At 36.6% G+C, this 26,855-nt stretch overlaps 1 protein-coding gene across 3 annotated transcripts in view; it reads left to right on the plus strand.

Annotated features, from left to right (window-relative positions):
- Positions 1-1,339: 1,339 nt before the first annotated feature.
- Positions 1,340-26,855, plus strand: part of NBN (nibrin) — a 51,513-nt gene continuing 25,997 nt past the window's right edge. The window contains exons 1-7 of one of the 3 annotated variants that reach the window (XM_047088932.1): positions 1,340-1,440; positions 3,264-3,394; positions 4,950-5,098; positions 5,556-5,715; positions 8,259-8,362; positions 19,138-19,255; positions 20,268-20,461. In XM_047088932.1, the coding sequence (XP_046944888.1) occupies positions 1,404-1,440; positions 3,264-3,394; positions 4,950-5,098; positions 5,556-5,715; positions 8,259-8,362; positions 19,138-19,255; positions 20,268-20,461 (893 nt within the window). In that variant the 5' untranslated portion in view covers positions 1,340-1,403. Of the gene's footprint in view, positions 1,441-2,282; positions 2,524-3,263; positions 3,395-4,949; positions 5,099-5,555; positions 5,716-8,258; positions 8,363-19,137; positions 19,256-20,267; positions 20,462-26,855 lie in introns of those variants that run through there. The other 2 variants (XM_047088934.1, XM_047088931.1) reach the window with 2 other exon arrangements.

Genomic DNA, 26,855 nt, shown 5'->3' on the forward strand with positions numbered 1-26,855 from the left:
TTTTCTATTTATTCTCTGGAATACAATTAAATTTTGTATATAGTCATTGTATCCAGTGACCCTATTAAATTCACTTATTAATTTAAGTTGCTGATAGATTCTTTTAAATTTTAACTGTATATAGTCATACGTCTTATGAATGACAGTGTAATTTCTTCCTTTCTGATCTATATGCCTTTTATTTTTCTCCTTTATTGCATTGGCTGGAGCATCCAATAACAAGTTAAAAACAAGTGGTAATAGCAAATATGTCCTTGTTTCATTGCTTACATCAGGGGGAAACATTCAATGATTTAAGTATAACATAAGCTGTAGTTTTTCATAGATGCCCTTTATCAGATCAAGGATGTTCCCTTTATTCCTATTTTTCTGAGAGTCTTTATCATGAGCAAATGTTTAATTTTATCAAATTCTTTTTTCCACAACTACCAAGATGATCATATGAATTTTCTTTTTTTTTCCCCCCAGTTATTCTGATGAGTTATATTGGACTTTCCCCCAAATACCCATCCTTCCATTTCTGGAATAAGACCCACTAAGTCATGATTATCCTTTTTATATACCACCTGATTAAATTTGCTAATTTTGTGTTTATGATTTTTGCATCTACGTTTATAATGGAGATTGATAAACCAGCCTCTTAAAGTAACATTTTTTTCCTTCTCATTACAAATGCTTTAGAAAACCAGAAATTATATGATCCCAAGCGTGTTTTAGGATGTTTATTTTGTAGTGTACAGGATATAGAATGGATTTATGCAGGAGATGGGTGGTGAAGAATTAGGGGGCTACTGGAGTATTAAGAGAAGAGCGTGGACCAGTTTGGTTCAAGTAGAAATGAAAAGGAAGCATAGACTCCCCAGTGTTTAGCTCCTGATTAGATGGAAGGGTAATGTTGTGAAGTAGAGAAGTTAGGAGAAGTTGATTAAGGCTTGGATAAGAGCAAAAATAATGAGTTGACGCGGGGTAAAATCTTTATCTTCATTATAATTATCATCATCGTTTGGATCCATACAAAGGAATGACTGCAATCTAAGAAATCGCAAATGCATGAAATTACATGATTGGTTACTATGTCAAGGTTGCTTTGTAACTAATTTTTAAAATTATTTCCATTCACAATCACAAAAGGTTAGATAATCTTATTGACAACGGGATCCATACTTCGTAACCTAATACAGCACATTTCGATACAGATTGCGCTGTTCCATCCCTTCACCACCAGGTGGCGACTAGCAGCCCACGTCGCACTCCTGGTTATCCCTCCTCTTCCTAGGCGGACCGGCTCCCGGGAGCGCGCACGTCCAGGAGTCCACGCCGATTGCGGGAGCTGTGGCCGCGCACGTCGGTCAGCTGCTGTTACGCTTCCTCACGTCGTCCATTCCCCCAGAAGACCCGGACCCATGTGGAAGCTGGTCCCCGTGGCGGGCCCGGCCCGAGGTAAGGGCGGAAGGGAGATTCCCCCGGGACTGTTTTCCCGGGAGCAGTTGCCGTGGGGAGAGGGGCCCCGAGGAGCGATGCTTCCGGTTCTTCTTGGCCTTCTCCCCGCCTTGCGGCGCCGCCTTCGTTCCCGCCCCGGGAGGCTGCGGAAGCGGGGTGTGGGGACCGCGGTGTCTTCCCGGGCAGCGCGGTGCTTTTGAACGCGGCTTTTGCGTGCGCGGTGGAGGGGGCGTGGGGCTCAGGGGCTGTCAGTGGCGTTGGCGTCCCTCACCCGGCCTGCCGTCTAGTGGTCGGGGGTTGGGACCGGCTCTGACCCGGCTTGCAGGCCCTGCCGAATTGAGCCTTGGCCGGCCACTTGTTGCGTCCTCTAGTGTTTCGAGCTTTTGGCGAAACACGAGAATGAAGTTAACGCAGGCTAGACCGAGTGATGGCAACAGATGACTTTGTCTCGAGCGCATTGTTCAATCTTGCGAAAAACCGGCCATGACTCGGATAAGTGGCAACCACAGGAAAGCGTAATTTCAGTTTTGTTTTAGAGCCCTTTTTGTCATCAGAACTGACAAAGTAGATTTTTTGACTCGGATAAGTGGCAACCACAGGAAAGCGTAATTTCAGTTTTGTTTTAGAGCCCTTTTTGTCATCAGAACTGACAAAGTAGATTTTTTGACTCGGATAAGTGGCAACCACAGGAAAGCGTAATTTCAGTTTTGTTTTAGAGCCCTTTTTGTCATCAGAACTGACAAAGTAGATTTTTTTTTCTGCCGTGTATTTTCAGCCATGGCAGGTGGTTATGTCCCGTTAATTGGTTGCCTGGTGTGTCCGAGTCCTTGTTAAGCGGCTGTAGCCTATGATTAGGTGTCGCCCTTAGGCCAAAGACCTACCTCAGTTTACTAACAGTGTGTGAAGAAGGCCAAAACGAATGGTTAGGAAAGTAAGTACTATAAAGACTAAAGATGAAGGCATCACTGTGGACTTGGAGCCGTGCTGAGGTAGAACGTAAGCTGTTGGTGGGCGAGTACGATTCAGTTGCTTTCCAAGAACAGCCGTGCCCTGTGGCTGGCTCTCAGAGTTCCTGTAGCCAAGGTAGGTAGCAGTACAAAAATGCCTCTATCATCATTGGCCAGCATTCTTGACTTTTAGGCGAGTTTATCCGCCCTAATTACCCTACCACTCCGGTGATGGACTCCTGGGTTCCCATACAAAAACTCTACTAGCTTCCAACGAAATGCTTTTGCAACCCATAATTTGTGATTGCAACATTAACAAAACAAAACAAAACTAATAACATTTTCCCGCTTGTTTGAAATGCTATCTTTTACGTAAAAACAAAATTCCCCCCAAATACACACTTAAATCAGGGCTGAATTTTGCATTGATCTATGTTGTTTCTTCCTGATACCATACATTTTAATTACTATAGCTTTATGACATAGCTTACCATCTGGTAGGGGAGGTTCTGTAATATTCATATTTTTCTTGACAGTTTTTTACATTTATTTCCCAGTGGATTTTTGAATCTATTTATCAGGTTCCAGACGTAGTATTGGGATTTTTGTTGGGTAATGAATGAAATGTGTAAGTTAATTTGGGCAAGCATTGACACTGCTCAATATTGTTTTCTCTTTAGAAAATTCTAGAGTTTTCCATTTATCTAATCTTTTGCATTCTTCAGTGAGACTTTACCAGAAAACCCAAGTTTGATTTATATAAAGTTGATTATTAACATTTAAATAGTAAAATAAGAATATTGAAGTATTTGCCTGCATATATATGTGTATCTGGATGTGTGTCTATACATTTACTTTTTTTTTTTTTTTTAATAGAACCATTCAGACTGTTGACTGGTGTTGAATACGTTGTTGGAAGGAAAAACTGTGGCATTCTAATTGAAGGGGATCAGTCAATCAGTCGAAATCATGCTGTGTTAACTGCTAACTTTTCAGTAACCATGCCGGTATGTTACTAATTTTATTTCACTAGTTTATATAGTAAGGGAGTTGAAATTACAGGATTACTTTGGTGGGTATGTGAGAGAGTTTGTAGGATTTTTAATTTCATAAAGGTGTTCTTTAAATGTTAAATACTTAACATTTTGGTAGTCGTAAAAATGATACTCGTTTAGTTTGATATTTGAAGTTTCTGTTCCCATGTTTTACTCTGTTGTAGTAATTTAGAAAGTCAAAGGAAGTAGAACACATTTATACTTACTTGATGAACATTACGTGTTTACTGTGTGTCCATCAATGTGCCAAGCCTGGCAGTGAAGCAGTGACAGACTGTCACACTCCTGCTTTATTTAAAATTTTTTGGTGGGGGGCGCCTGGGTGGCTCAGTCGGTTAAGCACCCGACTTCGGCTCAGGTCATGATCTCACGGTCCGTGAGTTTGAGCCCCGCATCGGGCTCTGTGCTGACAGCTCAGAGCCTGGAGCCTGCTTCGAATTCTGTGTCTCCCTCTCTGTCTCTCTCTCTGCTCCTCACCCGTTCATGCTCTGTCTCTCTCTCTCTCAAAAATAAATAAACATTTAAAAAAAAAAATTTTTTTTTTTAAATGTTTATTTTTGAAAGAGACAGAATGAGAACTAGTTGGGGAGGGACAGAGAAAGGAGACCCAGAATCTGAAGCAGGCTCCAGGGTCCATGGGGCTCAAACTCACAAACCACGAGATCTGAGCCGAAGTCAGAACTCCTGTTTTATTTAAAGAGTTTGTAAGCCATGTGAAGATAGGTATTTCCCATATAATGTAGGTTTTCACAGTGGGAATTGGTTTGTTTTATTAGGAAAAACAGCTTTTGCTTGTGTCCCATAGCTCCTCTGAATGGCTTTCAGTTTGTTTTATTTGGTTAGTTGTTTTAGTTACAACTCTGGGTGTTGAAAGTAACATATATAAATATATACATGTATATGTATATATATGCGCTCATGATAATGCTGGTGATAATAAGAAGAAAAGCCATTATCTTGAGCAAAGACTATATATCAAATGCTGTATCTGTTCAGTAATATTTAGGTTTTGTGTCTGTATTCTTTTAGGTATAGAAGATTATTGTTAAAATTCCTAAAGGGAAAATAAAATTATTACTGCAGGTTAGAGACTCTACCCTTTTCTCATTGGACCATTTTTTACTATGTTATTTTGATAATGTAAAAAAAAAAAAAAAACCCTTAGGAACGAAGCTGTCATGTGTGAAACAGACTATACAAAAACAAGGAATTGTCAAATGTGTGAAATTCAGGGGTCAGAAAAATCTCCACTGACTTACAAAAATGCATGTTCTAAGAGGGGTGATCCTGGAATTAAGACATTTGCCATTAATTTCTAGCTGAGTGATGATTCTATGCAGGTAACCAAAACAACAACTATTGCCTAATGTGTTAAGAAGTTAGCCATCTATCAATTACCTATTCAAAAGTTACCAGCTTTTTAGTTTGAAACCTTTCCCCCCTGAGAATTATATTTACTGAGTGGTAAAAGACTTTAAATTAGGTATTGATTTTTTTCCCCCCCCAGAGTGAAACAGATGAAATTCCTATATTGACAATAAAAGATAATTCTAAGTATGGTACTTTTGTTAATGAGGAAAAAATGCAGAATGGCTTTTCCCAAGCTTTGAAGACTGGGGACAGAGTTACTTTTGGAGTGTTTGAAAGTAAATTCAGGTAAGGATTTTTTTAATTGATACTAAAAATGGATGGCTTTGCTTTGCACTACTCAAATTTTAAAGGACACGTTATTTATAGATAATAAATTGAAAACCGTCTAATTTAGTTCCTTCTTAGCATGTTAGTGAACTTTGCATCATGTGTGGTTAGTGCTCTTTGCCAATCATAGGTAGTGCCAAGGGTGAATAAGAGTGTGATTGGTCTCCAAGGACCTTAATGGGAGCTACATTTGTTTGATTCCACATCAATGAAAGCATAATGTTAACTTTGATCATTGTTTTTCCTAAGTGCAACTTAAGACTTAGGAAGTGATAATTTAATAAATTAGGAAGTTTAATAACATGTAAAAGTTAAAATAACACAATGTGACATGAGCTTAAAGTTTACAGTACTATAAGTTGCCCTTTCTGGAGCTATGATAATACAACTTTATGTAACTTATTCTCATTTACAGAGTAGAATATGAGGCTTTGGTTGCATGCTCTTCTTGTTTAGATGCTTCTGGGAAAACTGCTTTAAATCAAGCTATATTGCAACTTGGAGGACTTACTGTAAACAATTGGACAGAAGAATGTACTCATCTTGTCATGATATCAGTCAAAGTTACCATTAAAGTAGGTTGAATGCCTTGTTATTATGTTAAAATAAGTTCTTGAATTTAAGCTTACTCTCCCACTATACACAAGCCGTTTACTTTACAATTATCAGGGCTGTTGTGGATTTATATATGTTAATCCATGCGTTTGTATACCATATAGGCTAGAATGACTTTTCAGGTAACTTGTTTATTATTTGAGACAAGCAAAAGCACATAAAATTATATTTCAGGTTTTGATTTAGCATTTTAAAAATGACTTATGGTATACTTTTCACCAGTAAGTTTATAGTTGATATCCTCAGTCTAAAAGCAAAGTGATGGAAGTCAACTGCCAGTCTCCGAAGTTAGCATCTCTAGTCTCTTCTATCAGATTGTCTTCCTCCAGCTCATCTCATGGTCTCATGCTCTCTTACTTAGTTTCTGTTTTGTATAATGCCCTAATCACAGACTTTCTAAGTTCTTATCAGTTAATATTATCTTCACAATCTAGAGACATGTATGTAGGTACACACCATCAGAAGGTGCCAACTCTTCATTAAAGCAGTGGTATATTTTGGTGTGTTTTCAGATTTTGCATCTTCATCAGATTTGGTCGTATCCAAAGCTAATTGAAGAATGACATTGGGAGGTGATTTGTCTCCTTTTAAACAGGTTGACTATAGATAATGTGGGATTGTTTTAGGTTAGTATCTATAGTGAAAAGCAAAAAATATTTAGATTCCTTTATTAGATGCAAAAATCCATTAATATTTAATGTAATTAGAATATATGTATTTTTGCTAAACAGGTATCATAGAGAAAGACTTGCTGCTTAGATTGAACCTCAGGTTAAACTTTTATGTTGGTGGGGTTATCTCTGATCAAGGATCATTCCATCTTTGCAAGTTTATGAAATCGATTTATAAATTCAGAGTGATTAACCTCCTGAGTACCAATTTATGCTAGTAAATCAAAATGTCCATTTATTAGCTTACCGTAAGGATGCACCTTTATAGTGACCACGTATTTATGTGTGGACTTCCTTGAAGGTATTAAGGGGACACAAGCCTCTTGGGGGTATTAAGGTACCTGAGAAGTGAAACTTAGGTAGTCATGCACTCACTTGGTGGTTATGAAATAAGAGCAAAGGCAGTTGGAAGGTCTTGAGAGAGATTTACTGAGTCTGTGACAGACCTGGAACTAGCATTCATTCACCAGAGTACACACTATTCCAGTGAGTGGGATACTAATGGCAGCGGTTATTAGAGAGTCACTGGATATACACCATCATTGACTTGTAGAGCAGTCCTTTTTCAAATACTTTTGATCAGTCATGTGCCAAAAGAGAAAACCTAGTTATTGTATTCTTTTGGAGGTAAATTATCCAAAAGTACAAGTTACCTTATATTTTTAAAATCATTAAATGTCAGAACCCAAAGGAAACTTAAGGAACATTCAGTTCAATTTTTATTTTCTGAAGAAGAAACTAAGGCGTGACCAATTAAATCCTTTGCCCAGGATCACATGTATTGGAGCTTACTCAGTCCAGTGTGAGTTGCACATCACTGCTTCCTGCCAGAAGTCAGTTATTTCACTCACATTTGAGGTTGGTGTATTCAGATTTCATTCTTGAGAGACACCCTAAGCTGCTTGCTCATATTTAAGTACTACCTCTTGTTATTAGAAACATATTTAGAAATTTTTCAGTTGGATTATTTCCTAAAGTTATGATGAATCTTGATTTTTATATTCAGTGGTATTTTCTAATCTTTTTCAGGTTTTGATATATTTGATGTTGACAGTTTAGTTCACTTGCTATTTGCGGTTTCTCCACCCTCACCTTCCCTGATCTCCATATATTTTGAGCTTTTATCCCTCCCCAAACTGTTACTTTTATTTACTTTCTCAAAAATACTTGAATCCATAGTTACAATCTGTTCAAAAGGCATTTTTTTAGGCAGAAAAGGTCTTAAAACTCATATTTATCTCTAGGGTACTTGATAGACTTAGTTCTACGATTTACTTTTTAATATTTAATGTCTTTTAAATTGGAATACATTTTAAAATTGATTTATATCTTATGTTCTGCCTTCCCTAAAGCAGGTTTTTTTTTTTTTAATTTTTTTTTAATGTTTATTTTTTGAGAGGGAGAAAGAGTGCAAGCAGGGGAGGGGCAGAGAGAAGGGAGACACAGAATCCGAAGCAGGCTCCTGGCTCTGAGCTGTCAGCACAGAGCCTGATGCAGGGCCCAAACTCAAAAACCATGAGATCATGACCTGAGCCGAAGTTGGATGCTTAACCAACTGAGCCACCCAGGCACCCCCCTCCCCAAAGCAGTTTTTAAATTAATATTGTAATTGGTGGCTTCTTAAAATCAAGTCATTCTATAGAGATTGGTATTACTAAAACTAAGTTAGTGGCCAAATATTGACTTGAATTTTATAGATTGTGGCTCCTTTATAAATTTAGAGAGATGAAAGGGAAAACATAATAGAACAGCCCCTTTGTAGTTTCTTAAAAAAAAAAAAAGAAAAGCTAGAACATGAGTGTATGTATTCACGTATGTTTTCTTCTTTTCAGACAATATGTGCACTCATTTGTGGACGTCCGATTGTAAAGCCAGAATATTTTACTGAATTTCTTAAAGCAGTTAAGACCAATAAACAGCCTCCACAAATTGAAAGGTATATCCTATGTATATATTTTTAACTTATACTAGTTTATTAAAGGATATGATAAAGGATGCTAACCAACAGCCAGATGAAGACATGCACAGGGCAAGGTATGGGGAAAGGGCAAGGAGCTTGCACGCCCTCTCCAGGTGCACCACCCTCCCTGTACCTTCATGTGTTCACCAACCTGGAAATTCCTGTATTGTGCATTTTAAATGTAATAGGATGTACAGAATGTGATAGCACTGATTTTATGTAGTCTTAACATAAATTATAAAACATATAAATGTAAAACATAAAAGCTCTTAAAGACTGTTTCAGGATATAGTGTTCAATTTTACAAAGTTTTTTTTGTTAGTATGTAAAGAACGGTTTGTTGTCTTCAATCTCAGTGAGTGAAACAAATGTGACATATATGCCAGTATTTTATTTATTTTTTAATTTTATTTTTTTAAATTTACATCCAAATTAGTTAGCCTGTAGTGCAACAATGATTTCAGGAGTAGATTCCTTAATGCCCCTTACCCATTTAGCCCATCTCCTCCTCCCACACCCCCTCCAGTAACCCTCTGTTCTCCATATTTATGAGTCTCTTATGCTTTGCCCCCCTCCCTGTTTTTATATTATTTTTGTTTCCCTTATGTTAATCTGTTTTGTCCCTTAAAGTCCTCATATGAGTGAATTCATATGAGTTTTGTCTTTCTCTGACTAATTTCACTTAGCCTAATACTCTTCAGTTCCATCCACGTAGTTGCAAATGGCAAGATGTCATTCTTTTTGATTGCCGAGTAATAGTCCATTGTATATATATACCATGTCTTCTTTATGCATTCATCCATCAATGGACATTTGGGCTCTTTCCATATTTTGGGTGTTGTTGATAGTGCTGATAGTATAAACATGGGGGTGCATGTGTCCCTTTGAAACAGCACACCTGTATCCCTTGGATAAATACCTAGTAGTGCAGTTGCTGGGTCGAAGGATAGTTCCATTTTTAGTTTTTTGAGGAACCTCCATGCTGTTTTCCAGAGTGGCTGCACCAGCGTGCATTCCCATATATGCCAGTATTTAAACAAAATAGTTGAAGGACAGCAAATGGCACAGAGGTACAGTCCAGAGGCCACATGTTCCAGTGCCTGGCATCATGTATGCAGGAGCCCTGGAACTGTGTGGTGCAGCAATGTCATTCTGTGGAGTCACATAGTCCTGGGCTAGACTATTAATAGCACTGTGGCCTTGCGAATGAGCTTATTTCTTCTGAGCATCAGTTACCTCCTTTGAAAAATGAGATTAATATTTGTCTTGTATTTAAGTATTTAGGAGTGGTATTATTTTAAGTAATAGAGTATACAGAGTCTGAGGATGTTGCCTGGCACCATGATAGGTGCTTGTTAAAAGAAATGTTCCTAATTGCAATAATATCTGGTAGGATCCGTAGTAACTTTTATGATGATGATGATGCTGGTGATGATGATTTTAGATAACTGCTAAATTTGTGAACCACCAGACTAAAGGATCTACCTACCATATATATTGTATTTCTGATGCTTTGAAATAATATAAAGCTACAGTTGAGGAGGAAGATGTTTGGATTTTTATTTTCAGATTGCATGGTTGAATTGCTGGTGACTGTAAAAATGAGTAGGTGTTTTTAGTCAACCTAGCACATGAACATGCTTGGTTAAAATATATGTCTCTAGATTATAGCCTTTATGACATAATAGGTATACTTTATAAGCTCATCTGAATCTCTATAGGATAACTTTGAGTATTTGAGGCTTTAAAAATCTGAAATGTTAGGCAAGTTAAGAATTATATTAGTATTTGTAAAATATCGTTACATAAACTATTTTGCCCAACACAGGTTTTGTGTGTGTGTGTGTGTGTGTGTGTGTGTGTGTGTGTGTGTGTGTGTTTTAGGGACTATTTATATCTGATAATATGTGTCTGCTTTATTTTTTTTATGTATCTGCTTTCAAAAGTAACTGAAAGACATTTCTCCTTGTTTTTATTTTTCCCTTGGGAGGTTTCTTTTATATTGAGGTTAACTGATAATGTATTGTTTTTGGACTCTAGAAAGAGGTCCTTAGGTATTAAAATAGATGATTGTAAAACCTTTTTTGAATCCTAGACCCCTCTGAGAGCAACAAAACACTAGTCTTTCCTCTAGAAACTTCACTTACGTACTACCAACTTGCAAAGTATTTCAACAGAATCACATTTTTTCCCTGAAGCCTATTTGTGATCCTCCCTAGGGAACCCAATAAATCCTATAAGTAATGATCTTTGCTACAGATAATAAACAATTATTAATTCTGTATTACTTGGGAGTGGAGGGGTCTGATAGGTTTCTACTACTGATAATACATGTTTTATGGTCTTGAAGTTTTTAGGTTTAGTCATTGATTACTACTTATTGTTCAGACTCACTTAGGTGTGTTTAACCTGGATCTGTTTTTGAATTTAGGTTCGTCATAATTTTTTCTGGCTTTAATTTGTGACTCTATTAACTTAGATGACTATAATAAAACTTCTCAGCTATAAGGTTATTCAGTAATTTCTAATTCATTGTTAACCATGAAAAGCATTTACATTAGCCATGTTTGATAATGGCAACTGATCAAATTTTAATATTATTTTAAAATATGTAGTTTTTTGCCTTACTAGATTTGTGTACCTATTGGGATCCATTCTGATATCCTTGTTGAAGTCTTATTTGACTATATACTCAACTATCAAATAGAAAAAGGATTAAATTTAAATATTAAATAGGATGGGTTACAAAAGGTTTATGAAATTGTGGCTCTTTAATAAAATGTAACTACCTCTTAGTTCTGAAACAGCATTATCACTGGATTTAAAATAAGAGGTATAGTTTTGGGGTATCTGAGTGGCTCATTTGGTTAAGCATCTGACTTTCCGTTTTGGCTCAGGTCATGATCTCATGGTTTGTGAGTTTGAGACCTACATTGGGCTCTGCACTGACAGCACAGAGCTTGCTTTGGGATTCTCTTTCTCTCCCTCTCTTTGCCCCTGCCCCACTTCCTCCCTCCCTCCCTCCTTCCCTCTCTCTCTCTTTCTAAATAAATAAACTTTGAAAAAAAATTGAATAAGAAGTATATTTTTAACCTGACAAAAAGTACAATTCTATTTAGTGCGGTTATGTCTTCATCTTGGCACTGTTACTTATTCAGAGTAAGACAGAGTTTAAGCTTCATGTACCTGACATGATTTGTGAGATCTTACTTGCCTGTATTGTCATCAAAATACCAATGCTGATGAAGTCATTTTTAGAAGACTCCATTTAAAAGTACTGAATTTTGATTATTTATACTTTATTAAAGGAAGCTCATTAAAATATTGTATATTTTGTGAATGTTAAGAAATGACCCCTTAGAAAAGAGAAGGAGTTACCTTTTGTTTTAATTTTTAGTCTCTCATATTGTGGAGTGCCCTCTCAGTTACTATATTTCAAATAACAAGCATTGTGTTTGGGAAAACACTGTTGGGAGAAAATTAGTATATGCATTCATATGCAACTTGCTGAATGTGCCAAGAATACAAGGCCCTGACCACCCTCTGTACCCAGACCATTTCTCATGGTTTGCCTTGAGGGAAGAAGTAATGTCCCTCCAGGCACAAAGAACAGGTCTCCTTATAGCTTGCTGTGAAACTGAGTGGATTCTTAAGTTCAGTGTTCCTCTCTCCTGTAACACAACTTACTGTTTGTGCCTTTTATACTGTACCCACAGGACTGGTCTGAGAGGAGATATGATACAAATACGCTGAGGCTTGCTGCTCACTTTGTCTCTGACCCAGGAGTCTTGTGTCTTCTGCCCACATCCAAGAAACAGGAACAGGCTGTTGGCTTGTAATCAAATATCAGACCCAAGAAACATGTTAGTCTGAAACAGTCTTAGTTTAGGAAGTTTATGGAGTTGACTGTATGTAATCAATCAAAATTCAAGGCAAAGAAATTTAACATACAGCAGAAATTTTTTACTGGCGATAAAACCTCACATTTACAAGTTGTGTATGTCAGTGTAATTCAAGCCTTTTAAAGATCACCAAAAGAAAGCTGTATAGTAAGTTCTTATACAAATCATGAACATATGCCTATGAGACTAATGAAATAAAGAGCCATCCAGATATTGGGCAAGTGAACATTGTGGCTTGAGATACAGTATTTTTGGCCAGAATTGTATGTGAATTGAGAAAAATTCTGTATTTGGATAATCTTGAGACAAAAATGAAGATGATGTGCTTTGAGTTAGATGAAATTTATTGAAGATGATGTAAAGAATTTAAAAAGTCATAGAATGTACATAGGGAAAGTCAAGATTTCTAGACTAATACTTTATAGAATTTGTGAATTATATGTAGTAGTTACTATATAATAAAACATAACTATTTGTAGTTCTTGAAGCTTCCATAGAAGTGGGCCAAATTGTTTTAATTTTTTCATTATAGAAAATGGAGATTAGATTATATTTGTGGTAGCCTAGTATTCAGAGACCTTGATCTCTCCCAAGTTAATTTACTCTTTTCCAAAGTTTTTACTAGCTATCAAATCACTGTAGTCTCAGAAATGCTTTAAAACTTCTAGAATGTATTGCTTCAGAAATACTGATTTTTAGTAGTGATTTCTCACTTTATGTTTGTTTTAATTTTTTTAGTGTTTATTTATTTTTGAGAGACAGAGACAGTGCGAGTGGGAGAGGGGCAGAGAGCGAGAGGGAGACACAGAACCGAAGCAGGCCCCAACCTCTGAGCAGTCAGCACAGAGCCCGTTGCAGGGCTCGAACTCACGAACTGAGATCATGACTTGAACTGAAGCCGATGCTTAACAGACTGAGCCACACAGCCGCCCCAAGTTTTCTCACGTTTATTATTAGTTTCCTTTCTTGTTCTCATCCATACACTATTAAAGAGAAAAAGACTTCTCTGGGTATGTAAAGTTCAGAACATAGTGTATTATTTATCACTATATTATCAATTGTTTTTATACATCATATGCATACATATATATGTATTGTACATGACTCCAGCATTTGGTTAGATTCTTCACAATACAGTGATGTATTTTTTTTTAAGATCAGTCTTACTGAGTGGCTCAAATTTCCCAGTGTTTTTAAAAGAAAACTAAAATACATTTTTTCAGTACCAGAATTTTTTAGTTTTTTATTAACGTTTATTTTTGAGAGAGAGAGTACAGGTGAGGGAGGGGCAGAGATGGGAGGGACACAGAATCCAAAGCAGTCTCTGCCATCAGCACAGAACCCGACACAGGGTTTGAACCTACAAACCATGAGACCATGAACTGGGCCATAGTCAGATACCCAACTGACCAAGTCACCCGAGCACCCCTTCAGTTCCAGAAATTTAATTTAATTTAATTTAATTTAATTTAATTTAATTTTATTTTATTTTATTTTATTTTATTTTATTTTATTATTTTATTATTTTTTTTAATTTTATTTTTAAATTGACATCCAAGTTAGCATATAGTGCAACAATGATTTCAGGAGAAGATTCCTTAGTGCCCCTTACCCGTTTAGCCCATTCCCCCTCCCACAACCCCTCTAGCAACCCATATTTAAGAGTTTGTTCTCCATATTTGAGTCTTTTATGTTTTTGTCCAGTCCCAGAATTTTAATGGTCAAATTTATATACTGAGGAAATTGAGGGATGTTTATACTTTTAATTTATTAGATGAGTTTTTAATTTATATTTTGTACTATCAGTTTATTTATTAACAAATATTTCTGAATACCTACCATGAATTAAGCAAGATAGACCTGAGGATATAGTGATGAGCCAAAAAGCATTACAGTTTGTCTTTATGGCACTTGGTAGAAGAGCCAGATACTGAAAAATGACACATTAAAGTTAGGACTCTGGTAGTGCCATCAGGGAAAACAAAGGGTGTATCACACTCCTGTCTTTAGGAGCCTGGCTCAAGGTTTAACAAATGTTCGCTTCTTTTTTGTTCGTTTAATGTTTATTTTTGAGAGAGATAGAGCGTGAGCAGAGGAGGGGCAGTGAGAGAGGGAGAGAAAGAATCCCAAGCAGGCTCCACCCTGTCAGTGCAGAACCCCACAGGAGGCTCGAACTCATAACTGTGAGATCACGACCTGAGCCAAAACCAAGAGTTGGATACTTAACAGACTGAGCCACCCAGGTGCTCCAACAAATGTTCACTCGTTATTGAACTAAACTACAGTTAACTGATCTTTGGGTACAATAAACCACTATTTGTGGCAGAATTAAGAAAGTATGAATAACACAATGGTGTATGTAGATAATTTAAAAATCATGGGGCGCCTGGGTGGCGCAGTCGGTTAAGCGTCCGACTTCAGCCAGGTCACGATCTCGCGGTCCGTGAGTTCGAGCCCCGCGTCGGGCTCTGGACTGATGGCTCGGAGCCTGGAGCCTGTTTCCGATTCTGTGTCTCCCTCTCTCTCTGCCCCTAACCCGTTCATGCTCTATCTCTCTCTGTCCCAAAAAAAATAAATAAACGTTGAAAAAAAATATATAAAAAAAAAATTCATTTTATGTCGTTGGAAAGCAGTAAGACTCTCACATCTCTTTAGTCATATGTATGTGTTGAACGTACGTACCATTTTTGCCTGGGTATGGCTCCATCTTCCAGTGTTAACATTACTGTGTATACTCATTTCGTAAACGAGCCCTTGTGTGTAAGTGAAGTGTTAATTGCCTTTCACGCTGAAAGAAGAGTGAAATATGGGAGAATTCTTGTTAAAAGGGAGAGGATAAAAGGCATATTAAAAATTTTTCTTAGGGGCGCCTGGGGCTCAGTCGGTTAAGCTTCTGACTCTTGGTCTCAGCTCAGGTCTTAATCTCAGGGTCTGATTTCAAGCGTCGTGTTGGGCTTCATGCCCTTTTTAAAAAAAAAAAATTTAACACTTAAAATTGTTTTCATTATTCTCTGTGTAACTTTAAAAGTAAATAAAGGGGCACCTGGGTGGCTCAGTCGGTTAAGCAGCCGACTTCGGCTCAGGTCATGATCTCACGGTCCGTGAGTTCAAGCCCTGCGTCGGCCTTGTGCTGACAGCTCAGAGCCTGGAGCCTGTTTCAGATTCTGTGTCTCCCTCTCTCTGACCCTCCCCCAGTCATGCTCTGTCTCTCTCTGTCTCAAAAATAAACGTTAAAAAAAAAAAAAGTAAATAGAATTTTAAAGTCACTTATCTAGAAAAATCAGAGTAATGCAGTGGGTTGCATTTCATCCTGTTGGCTAAGTCAGCTTTTGCCCGCAGATAGCTCATTTGAGATTGCAAGTTCTAGGAATCATAATTTTAGAACATCTGTTGTAGCAGGTTGAAACATGTACATTTGTGGTTTCAATCAGTTATCAGAATTTTTAAAAAATTGTTTAATCATGACTTAGCTGACTTTGTGAAATATGTATGTGGCCAAGGAAGACTCTAAGGGAAGAAAAAATATGTAAAGAAATTAGTTCTAAAATGGGGGATGGTGAAGGGCACCTGGGTGGTTCGGCAGTTAAGCATCCGACTCAGCCCAAGTCATAATCTCACAGTTCATGAGTATGAGCCCTGTATTGGGCTCTGTGCTGTCAGCTTAGACCCTGGAGCCTGCTCGTGATTCTGTCTCTCCCTCTATCTGCCCTTCCTCTGCTCATACTCTCTCAAAAATATACATTCAAAAAAAATTTTTTTTAATGTGGGATGGTGATCCTCATGACCAAAATATTTTTACTACATTGACTGTTTGCTCTCTACAGATGGTTAATTCTTGATTTTTTAGTGACTAATTGTCCAGGTTGTAAATTTCCCCTGTCCTGCATTGTCTCCTCCTCATCACCATGCTGTGTTAGTAAATTATTTTTATTTAAGGTTTTATTTTTATTTAGAACAGTTTTAGGTTCATAGCAAAATTGAGAGGAAGGTACAGAGGTTTCCCACGTACCTCTCATTTCTACACATGAATTGCCTGCCCCCTTTAGGGTATTCTCCATCAAAGTGGCACATGTGTTAAAGTTGACAAGCCTACATTGACACATCATAATCACCCAAAGTTCATAGTTTACATTAGGGTTTACTCTTGGTGTTGTACATGTGGTGGGTTTTGATAAATGTGTAATGACACGTATTCATCATTATATTATAGTAGTATTTACATTGCCCTGAAAACCCTCATTGTTCCCACTCCCCCAGCTTCCAGCCACCACTGATCTTTTACTGTCTCTGCCTTTTACAGAATGTCATATATAGTTGGAATGATACAGTAGGTAGCCTTTTTAGAATGGCTTTTTTCACTTAGTAATATGCATTGAAGGTTTGACCATGTCTTTTCATAGCTAGATTGCTCATTTCTGTTTAGTGCTGAATAATACTCCATTGTTTGAATGTACTACAGTTATTCATCCATTCACCTACTGAAGCACATCTTGGTTGCTTCCAAGTTATGGCAATTAAGATACAGCTGCTGTCAGGGCACCTGGGTGGCTCAGTTGGTTAAGCGTCCAATTCCTGGTTTTGGCTCAGGTCACAATCTCATGGTTTGTAAGTTTAAGCTCCACATTGGGATCTGTGCTGACAGTGCAGAGCCTGCTTGGGATTCTCTCTCTGTTCTCTGCCCCTACCCAACTTGTGCGCTCTCACGCTCTCTCTCAAAATAAGTAAACTTGAAAAAAAGGAATAAAGCTGCTGTTGACATGCATGTGTGGGTTTTTGTATGGGCATACGTTTTCAGCTCTTTTGGATAAATATCAGGGAGTGTGATTGCTGCATTGTACAGTAAGGATGGGTTTAGTTTTTGTCAGAAAGTACCAAACTGTCTTTCAAAGTGACTTTGCCATTTTACATTCCCACCAGCAATGAATTAAAGTTCCTGTCATGCCATGTTCTCATGAGCTTCTGGTGGTGTCTGTGTTCTGGATTTTGGCCATTCTCTTATGTGTGTAGCAGTATCTCGTTCTGATTTGCATTTCCCTGATAACATGATGTTGAGCATCTCATTATTTGCTATCTCTGTATTTCTTTGGTGAGGTAGCTGTTAAGATTTTGGCTCATTTGTTAATCAGGTTGTTTTCTTACTGTTGAGCTTTGAGAGTTCTTTGTATATTTTGTATAACATTCCTTTATGAAATGTGTCTTATGCAAGTATTTTCTCCCAGTCGCTGGTTTGTCATCCATTTTCTTGACATCGCCTTTCACAGAGCAGAAAATTTAAATTTTAATGAAGTCTAGCTTACCAGATATTTCATTCATAGATCATGTTTGATGTTGTATCTAAAAAGTCATTGCCATAACCAAGGCCATCTGTATTTTCTCCTATGTTATCTTCTAGGAGTTTTATTTTTATATTTAGGTCTATGATTCATTTTGAGTTAATTCTTGTGAAGACTGTAGGGCCTGAGTCTAGATTTGTTTTTTTGTTTTTCTGTTTTTTTTTTTTTTTTGCATGTGAATGTCCAGTATCATCATTGTTGAAAACACTGATCTCGGGACTCCTAAGTGGCTCGGTCAGTTAAGCATCCAACTTCAGCTCAGGTCATGATCTTGGGGGTTCATGAGTTCAAGCCCCGCATCGGGCTCTGTGCTGACAGCTCAGAGCCTGGAGCCAGCTTCAGATTCTGTGTCTCCCTCTCTCTCTGCCCCTCCCATGCTCATTCTCTCTCCCTCTCTCTCTCAAAAAACAAAACAAAACAAAAAAAAACCCTTTAAAAAAAAAAAAAAAAGGAAAGACTGAACTCCTGTATTGTCTTTGTTCCTTTGTCAAAGATCGGTTGAGTATATTTATGTGAGTTTGTTTCTGGGCTTTCTAGTCTCTTGTCTATTTTTTCATTATACCAGACTGTCTTGATTGCTGTAATTTTATAATCATGAATTTGGGTAGTATTAGTACTTTGTTCTTCCTTAATATTGTGTTGGGCCTTCTGGATCTTTTGCCTCTCCATGTAAATTTTAGAATCAGTTTGTCAGTATCCACAAAGTAACTTGCTGGAAATTTTATTGGGATTATGTTTAATCTATAGATCAAGTCGGGAAGAACTAATATCTTGACAATATTGAGTCTTCTTATTCATGAATGTTAGTAATTAGTAATTTTTACTTGAAAGTGGATAAGCTGAAAGGCTGGTCCATTATGAATTGTTGTAGCAAAAGATTTGATTATGTAGAAAGTTGGAACTGTGGAAGGCTTAAGAATTATCTGTTGATTTTGCTTCTGTATTTTCTTCTTTTCCCTCATTTTCATGGATGATTAAGGTGTTCTTACAGCATTATGTTAAAGAGCCAAAAGATTGTGTTTTTTAATCTCACTTTGGAAGTTTTATTTAAACTGACAAAAATAAGTTTTAAAATTTCCTGAGCTTCTCCAATGGACTTATAATAAAACACAATAGTAGTTCACAGAATTAGATGTGAACATTAACACACATTGGTTCCCAGGAAACCCGAGATGCCAATAGAATTTGATCTTTATGGACATTGTCTTTTTCAGCCTTTTGTAATTCACTTAACTTGTTTGATTCATGTTTATTAAATTGTATTTTATGATTGTCTACCCTTGGATTATATTTTTTCAGAAAATAGAGAACAGTTCTGCTGTTTTATGTGGCAGGTGTCACAATTTTTCTAGATGCTTTTTGCCCCAGATAAAACTTTAAAAAAAAATGCTTTTTCATGGTGTTATGGAAATTAAACCTTTCTAGTGTCTAGATAGCTACTCTGCTTACAAATTTAACAGTATACATACAGAATAGTATATAATTAGAATATTCTTAAAAAAATTTTTTTTTACAGCTTTTACCCACCTATTGATGAACCAGTTATTGGAAATAAAAACATTGATCTGTCAGGACGACAGGAGAGAAAGCAAATCTTCAAAGGGAAAACATTTGTATTTCTAAATGCCAAACAGGTAATGGGCTAAATTTTCCTAAAGAAGATGTTATAAACTAGGATAAATTAATAATGTTAACAGTAGTAGATGCTTTTTTTTGAGATTTTGTATAGAAGCGCGAAGTGAAATAAACTGCCCAGGCACCAGAACTTTCCCATTGTTGATGTATATGATTATGGTATTTCTTGACATATATTAATTGGATAATTAAGGCTATGTTAATATATAAGTGGGGGAGTGGGGACAGAAAACTGATTTAAGTCCTTACTTGGTCAGTTAGTAAACGGGTGTTGAATGTCTTATATGTGCCAAAATGGGCATTCAAGGAGTTTAAGTTGTAGGTGCAAAAATGCAGGCAAACCCACAGAGCACTGTGAATTATGATAAAGAAGTGCAAACAGCGTAACAGTTCCACAGCTGAAGAGATACCTGGTGAACCAGGGATTTTCTGAGAGGAAGCTCAGATTGTCTTCTCAAAAAATAGAATCAATTGTACTTTTATGTTACTTCCCTAATAGAGATGAATGGATAAAGAATATGTGTGTACATACATGTACACATACCTACGTGTGTGTGTGTGTGTGTGTGTGTGTGTGTGTGTGTGTGTATACACATTACTGAGCCGTAAAACAAAGAATGAAATCTTGCCATTTGCAACAACATGGATGGGTCTAGAGTATAATGCTAAGCAAAATAAGTCAGAGAAAGACAAATACAATATCATTTCATTCATATGTGAAGTTTAAGAAACCAAACAGATGAGCAAATGAAAAAGACAAACCAAGGAACAGATTCTTAACTGTAGAGCACAAACTGATGGTCACTAGAGGGGAGGAGGTGGGGGTGAAATAGGTGATAGAGGACTAAAGAGTACACTTGTCATGATGAGCACTGGGCGATGTGTGGATCACTATGTTGTACACCTGAAACTGATATAACACTGTTCACTATAGTAGAATTAAAATAAATTTAAAAAAAGAATGTACTCAAAAATTGGGGCTATTTCATTACTTTTTGTTTCCATTTTTAGCATAAAAAGTTAAGTTCAGCAGTTATTTTTGGAGGAGGAGATGCTAGGTTGATATCAGAAGAAAATGAAGAAGAAGATAGTTTCTTTTCAGCTCCTGGAATTTGTGTTGTTGATGTAGGAGTAACAAATTCACAAACTCTAATTCCTGACTCTCAGAAAACATGGATTCACTCAATTATGGATATGCTCCAAAGGTACAGAATGATTCTTTATTTTAAAAAAAAAGCAATTTTATCTATAACTGAAAATTTATTGTAACTTAGTATGCTAGAAATAGAATATAACAAACACAAATGTAAGTTTTTTTTTCTGAAATTGCCTAGAACTGAAATGTATTTGTTCTTTGGTCAGTGCATATAAAAATCTTAAGTCCTGTCATATAGGCTACCATGCAAAAGCAAGAAAAAATGCTATATATTCAATAATAGGATTTGTAGTGGGGAGAGAGGGTGCAAAAGAGATAAACAAAGGGTTTTTTTCTTAAACTTTTTATTGATATTAATGATCTTAGCATTGTTGAAGCTTAAAAGTATTGTAAAAATGTCAGGCTTGGCAATCTGCTGACCAAATTTCTATTCACCTACCAAAAAGTAGTTACGGCGTAGGGTATTTAATATATCTAAAAAGTCCATAGCTATTCCCTACAATACTCATTTTTCCTGTCCCAATAGTCCTTCTACCCATGGAGATTGATTTTATTTATATGTTTGCTGAAACAAAAGTTAATATTTCAGTCATCTGTCCCATAAATATTTTATTTTTTTTTTAATTTTTTTTTCAACGTTTTTTATTTATTTTTGGGACAGAGAGAGACAGAGCATGAACGGGGGAGGGGCAGAGAGAGAGGGAGACACAGAATCGGAAACAGGCTCCAGGCTCTGAGCCATCAGCCCAGAGCCCAACGCGGGGCTCGAACCCACGGACCGCGAGATCGTGACCTGGCTGAAGTCGGACGCTTAACCGACTGCGCCACCCAGGCGCCCCTATAAATATTTTATTTAATGGAGATGTAGTAACTGCTACAAAAAGAAAATACTTGTGTAAAAACGGTGATATCTTGCTACTACATCCAGAATTTACTATTGTTTTCATATTGTTTAGGCACTGGGAATAGTGGTAAACAAGGTGGCTGCGGTCCCTGCCACCATTGGAGCTTACTGTCTAGAGGGAAAGACAGATTAAGACAAGTAACCAGATAATTACAAATGTGTATAAAGGAAGTGGAATAACAAGGCAAGGGGAAGAGGTTTATTTTAAATAGCATAAAGAAGAGAAGGCCTCTTTTAGACAATACTTTACCTATGACCAGTCTTTGAAAGCCAGGCAAAACAGCAGTAGTGAAAGCTATGCTTACAGAATACTGTATAGCAGATCCTGTCCTAAGAGTTTTAACGTATATAAAGACATTTAATCCTCACACAACTCTGTGTATTATCTACTGTTATGGTACCCATTGTATAGATAAGACAAAAGGGGTAGAACACAGGGAGTGAGCAAGAGCCAGGATGTGAACCCAGGCAGCCTGGATACAGAGTGCATGCTCTTCACCATTACATCTCACTGCTTCTCAGCATGTACCGTGACCCCGAGGTAAGAAAGTAGCTAGAGTACAAAGTTGATCAGAGGCTGGTGCCTTCATCATACGGTGACATTTGGCCCCATTACAGTTTGGTTTTGGAGGGAAGGCAGTTTTATAATTTGAGAAAGACCGACACTTAAGGTAACATGTGTCCACTTAGTCCAAGCCACTGATAGTCATTGAACGTGCAGTTAGATCAGGCAGGTGGCCAGTAAAGCCAGCTATTAACTGAATTTCAGACAAGGCAATACTGGGATTGGCTACTGCCATAGTTATATTGATTAGTTGTAAAAAGTGGGTATTGGACATCAGTGGTTAAAATTAAATACCTTGTGAAGAAAATTTCAAAGTCTAAGGGAAATGATTTTTGTCCTTGCTAAGGTACATTCCCAGTATCTTAGCTCAAATTTGGGAACTCTTCCTGTTACTAATTTAGTTATCTTCTCTTTATCCTTTCCTCCTCTTTGCCTTTTCCTCTCTTCACCTGTTGCACAGTTTTGCACAAAATTGGATGAGTCTTAATCCTTGGTTCATGGTACACTGTCATCATGGAATCATAACTAATACAACTTAATTTTGTTCACTAGTTAAGTAGTTATTTATTTTTTTATTTTTTAATGTTTATTTTTGAGAGAGACTAGAAGACACAGAATCCAAAGCAGGCTCCAGGCTCTGAGTGGTCAGTACAGAGCCCGACACAGGGCTCAAACTCACAAATCGCGAGATTACGACCTGAGCTGAAGTCAAGAAATTTAACCGACTGAACCACCCAGGCAATATCTGAGAATCTGCTCTGCAGAATACAAGCTAGGTACTTGAAAATAACCTACCTCTAAAATAGGATACTCCTAGCCCACTGTCCCCCCTACGTGGGATAACTATCTTCCTGAATCCTTTGCTTATCATTTTATATACAGTTTTATTGTTTTTTAATATATTCCTAAAATATGTGTATGTATGTTTTAGTTGATTTAACTTGATAACCTGGTCCTCATACTGCATGTAATCTTTGGGGATTTTTTTCACTTGATACATTGCTAATAAGAATTCATCCATTTTGTTGCATGTTGCTGTAATTTGTTTTGATGGTAAAATATGTTTCATTGTGCGAATAGACCACAGTTCATTCATTTTTTCCACATTGAAAAATACCTTATTTCTGGTTTTTATTATTGTAAACATTGCTATTAAGATCATTTTTTATATTTCCTGGTTGTACTTAATGCAAGATTTTATTTGGAGAATATTCTTAGAGTTAGGACTGCTGGGTCATGGGTTATGTGAACACTCAACACTCCGGAAATTCTTTTCCGCTTTATACTTCCACCCACGGTATATAAAAGATCAAGTAGATGCACATTGTTTTCAACACTTGATATTTTTAGACTTACCATTTTTGTTAATTGAATGGATGTATATTCATGTCTTAAGATTTTGATTTCTATTTTTCTCATCACCAGTGAGAAACATTTCTTTCTAATGTTTATTGGACATCTGTCTTTCCTGTTCTGAAATAGCTGTTCATGTGTTTGACCTCATTTTCTATTGGTGTAATTGTTTTATTTTTTTAAATATGGATTTTTCAGTTGTGTGTGTGTATGAATGTGTTTTAGTTCTATACAATTTTATCACATTTGTAGGTTCATATATTCACCACCTTAGTCAAGACACAGAACAGTTCCATCACCACAGGGATCCCTCCTGTTGTTCTTTTATAGCCACACCCACTTCCCTCCCTCCTTTCCTCTCTCCGTCCTCACTTCCCACTCCATGTTCCCAAATCCTGGCAAACCACTAACTTATTCTCCACTTCTAAAATTTTGTCTTTTAAAAGAATGTTGTATAAATGAAATCATATAGCATATAATCCTTAGGACTGGGCTGCTTATTTAGCATAATTCCTTGGAGATTCACCTAAGTTGTGCGTATCAGTCATTCATCCTTTCTTATTGCTCATTAGTGTTATGTATAAATATATGTATATACTACGGTTTGTTGAGTCATTCTATTGAAGGACATCTGCATTTTTCCAGTCTTTGTCAAAAATGAAACCTGTATAACCATACATGTACAAGTAAGTTTCTTTTGAATATAAGTTTTTATTTCTTTGGGATAAATGCCCAAGAGTAAAATTCCTGGATCATGTGGTAATTGCATATTTGTATGCTCTTCTTTTTTATTTGTATAAGTTCTATATATTTCTCAATATTATTCCTTTTTTCACTTGTATGTATTGCAAAATCTTTTACCACTTTGTCATTAGTGTTTTACTGGTGATACGTGAAAGCCCTTAATTTTAATATACTAAAAATTAACATTAAATAACCTTTTCTTTCTTAGTGCTTTTTGTATTTTAAGAAATCTTTCTAGGGGTGCCTGGGTGGCTCAGTCAGTTAAACGTCTGACTTCACCTCAGGTCATGATCTCACAGTTTGTGAGTTCAAGCCCCGCATCGGGTTCTGTGCTGACAGCCTGGAGCCTGCTTCGGATTCTGTGTCTTCCTCTCTCTCTGTCCCTTCCCCACTTGTGCTCTGTCTCTCTCTGTCTCTCAAAAATAAATAAATGTAAAAAAAAAAACTTAAGAAATCTTTCTGTTCTTAGATTAAAAAGATATTCACCTATGCTTTTTACTAATTTGTTGCTAGTGTTTTGATATTTTGTTTTTGAAATTTATTTTTAATCTATCTGGAATTGATTCTGTTTTATACCAAAGTTCCATACATGCATAGGGATGCTTTTGGCTTTATTCCATTGGTCTCTATGTCTGTTCTTGTACCAACACCACATTTACTACATTGTTTTAATTACTATAACATCAAGTCCTCATAATCTACTATGGTAAATCTTTCTGCTCTTCTTTAGAATCGTCCTGTCCATTCTTTGCTCTGTATTTTTCCATATACATTTTGAGTCATCTTCAGAAACCTTGCTGGGATTTTGATTAGGAATGCCATTGAATTTACAAATCAATTTGGGGAGAATTAACAATTTTTATAATTTCCCTATAGACATCACAAGTACCTTTTATTAGATTTATTCCTCGGTACTACATATTTTTTGGTAGATATTATATGTCTGGTAAGTGGAACATATATGTTATTTCTAATTACATTTTCTAATATAAATTCAGTAGTCATTTAGATATTACTCTTATATCCTGTTACTTTTGTTAGCCTCCCCTTTATTTCTAATGTATCTGCGGTCTTTTTTTTTTTTTTTGTAAAAATCCTCATCTGTAAGTAAAGTTTTTGTCCTTTTTTTTAGATCCTTATACCTCTGATACTTCTCTCCTTTTCTATCTTTCTCTGTTCATACCTACTGGAACCTCTAGAGTAGTGTTGAATTAGGGTTAGTAGCCACATTTATCTCACTATTGACTTTAAAAGGATTGTGTTTCCCCATTTAGGATGACATAGTATCTGTGTAGCATTTTTAATTATATGTTAAAAATGTTTTTATTTTATGGAGCTAAATTTTATAACTAATTTACATAATTTACAGTTTCAGAAAAGGGTAATAAAATATCAATTTTGAATTACCTGAATTATAAATAGATATGTGATCACTTGATTATAATACTTTATTTTTTTTAATATTTTTAAAATATTTTTTGAATTTTTTTTATTTTTGAGGGTGAGAGACTCAGAGTATGAGCTGGGAAGGGTCAGAGAGAGCGGGAGACACAGAATCCGAAGCAGGCTCCAGGCTCTGAGCTGTCAGCACAGAGCCCGATGCGGGGCTCGAACTCACAAATGGTGAGATCAGACCTGAGCCGAAGTCGAGCACTCAACTAACTGAGCCACCCAGAAGTCCCATAAAATTTTTTTGTTTTCAGAAAATGGTTTTATTATTTTGAGAAAGAGAGCGTGTGCACACAGAGGAGGGGCAGAGAGAGAATCCTAAGCAGGCTCCACACTGTCAGCACAGAGCCCAGCACAGAACTCAGTCTCACGAACCATGGCATCATGACCTGAGCCGAAATCAAGAGTCAGATGCTTAACTGACTGAGCCACCCAGACGCCCCTATTCTGCTTTAAAAATATATTTTAATATGGTGTTGTCATAATTGCACATACGGTTGAATTTTATTTACATAAACCTAGGACGTAAACAAAATGTTTAACATTTGAAAAAGACTTTTTAAACTACAACCACTTAAAACATCTTTACAATAAGCATTTAAAGGAGTTTTATAGTTCTTAAAGTCTGAGGTAGAGTTTCTATATGGTAGTTATTGTTTCATTCACAGAAAACAGAAGATACGTACCGTTCACTGTATGATTCTTTAATAAGTTTGCTTAATACATGTAAATTTGGTAAAATGATTTTATTTACTAAACTTTAAATTATAAAACATGTATAGATACAGCTTATGATAGTTCTTTGTAGTTTTCTCTCTCCTTCCCTGTCTACCGTCTTCTGTCTCTCAAGTTTTATCTTTGGATCCTAGTATTAGGTTTGCTTATAAAAATTTCTTTTAGGGGCTCCCGGGTGGCTCAGTCAGTTGAGTGACCAACTTCGGCTCAGGTCATGATCTTGCAGTTTGTGAGTTCAAGCCCCGCGTCGGGCTCTATGCTGACAGAGCCTGGAGCCTGCTTCGGATTCTTGTCTCCCTCTCCTCTTTGTGCTCTGTCTCTCTCTCTGTCTCTCTGTCTCAAAAATAAATAAATGTTAAAAATTAAAGAATAATTTATTGCTTCATCGGGGCATTACAGTTTTTTATTTGTTTTTGTTTTGTTTTTAATTCTAAAAATTACAGAATTTCAGAACTGGAAGTCTCTATATCCTTTATTCTAGGTCTTTATTTCCAGATGAAATAACCGAGTTACTAAAAGGTGATGGGCTTGCCCAGTGTAGCATTGCCCCAATTTAGTAGGCCAGTACTCAGTGTATTTGAAATTCTCTCCATACCGTCAAATTGTGATACCTCTTTAAGGAAGGAATAAAAAGATTCAACTTGATACCACTTTAATAAGAGTTGTTAGTTTCAGTATACTATCATACTTAAT

This window comes from Lynx rufus, unplaced genomic scaffold (assembly GCF_022079265.1).
Source record: "Lynx rufus isolate CCGP_SWC_20201006 ecotype Redwood Valley unplaced genomic scaffold, mLynRuf1.p SCAF_26, whole genome shotgun sequence".
Classification (NCBI taxonomy): Eukaryota; Metazoa; Chordata; class Mammalia; order Carnivora; family Felidae; genus Lynx; species Lynx rufus.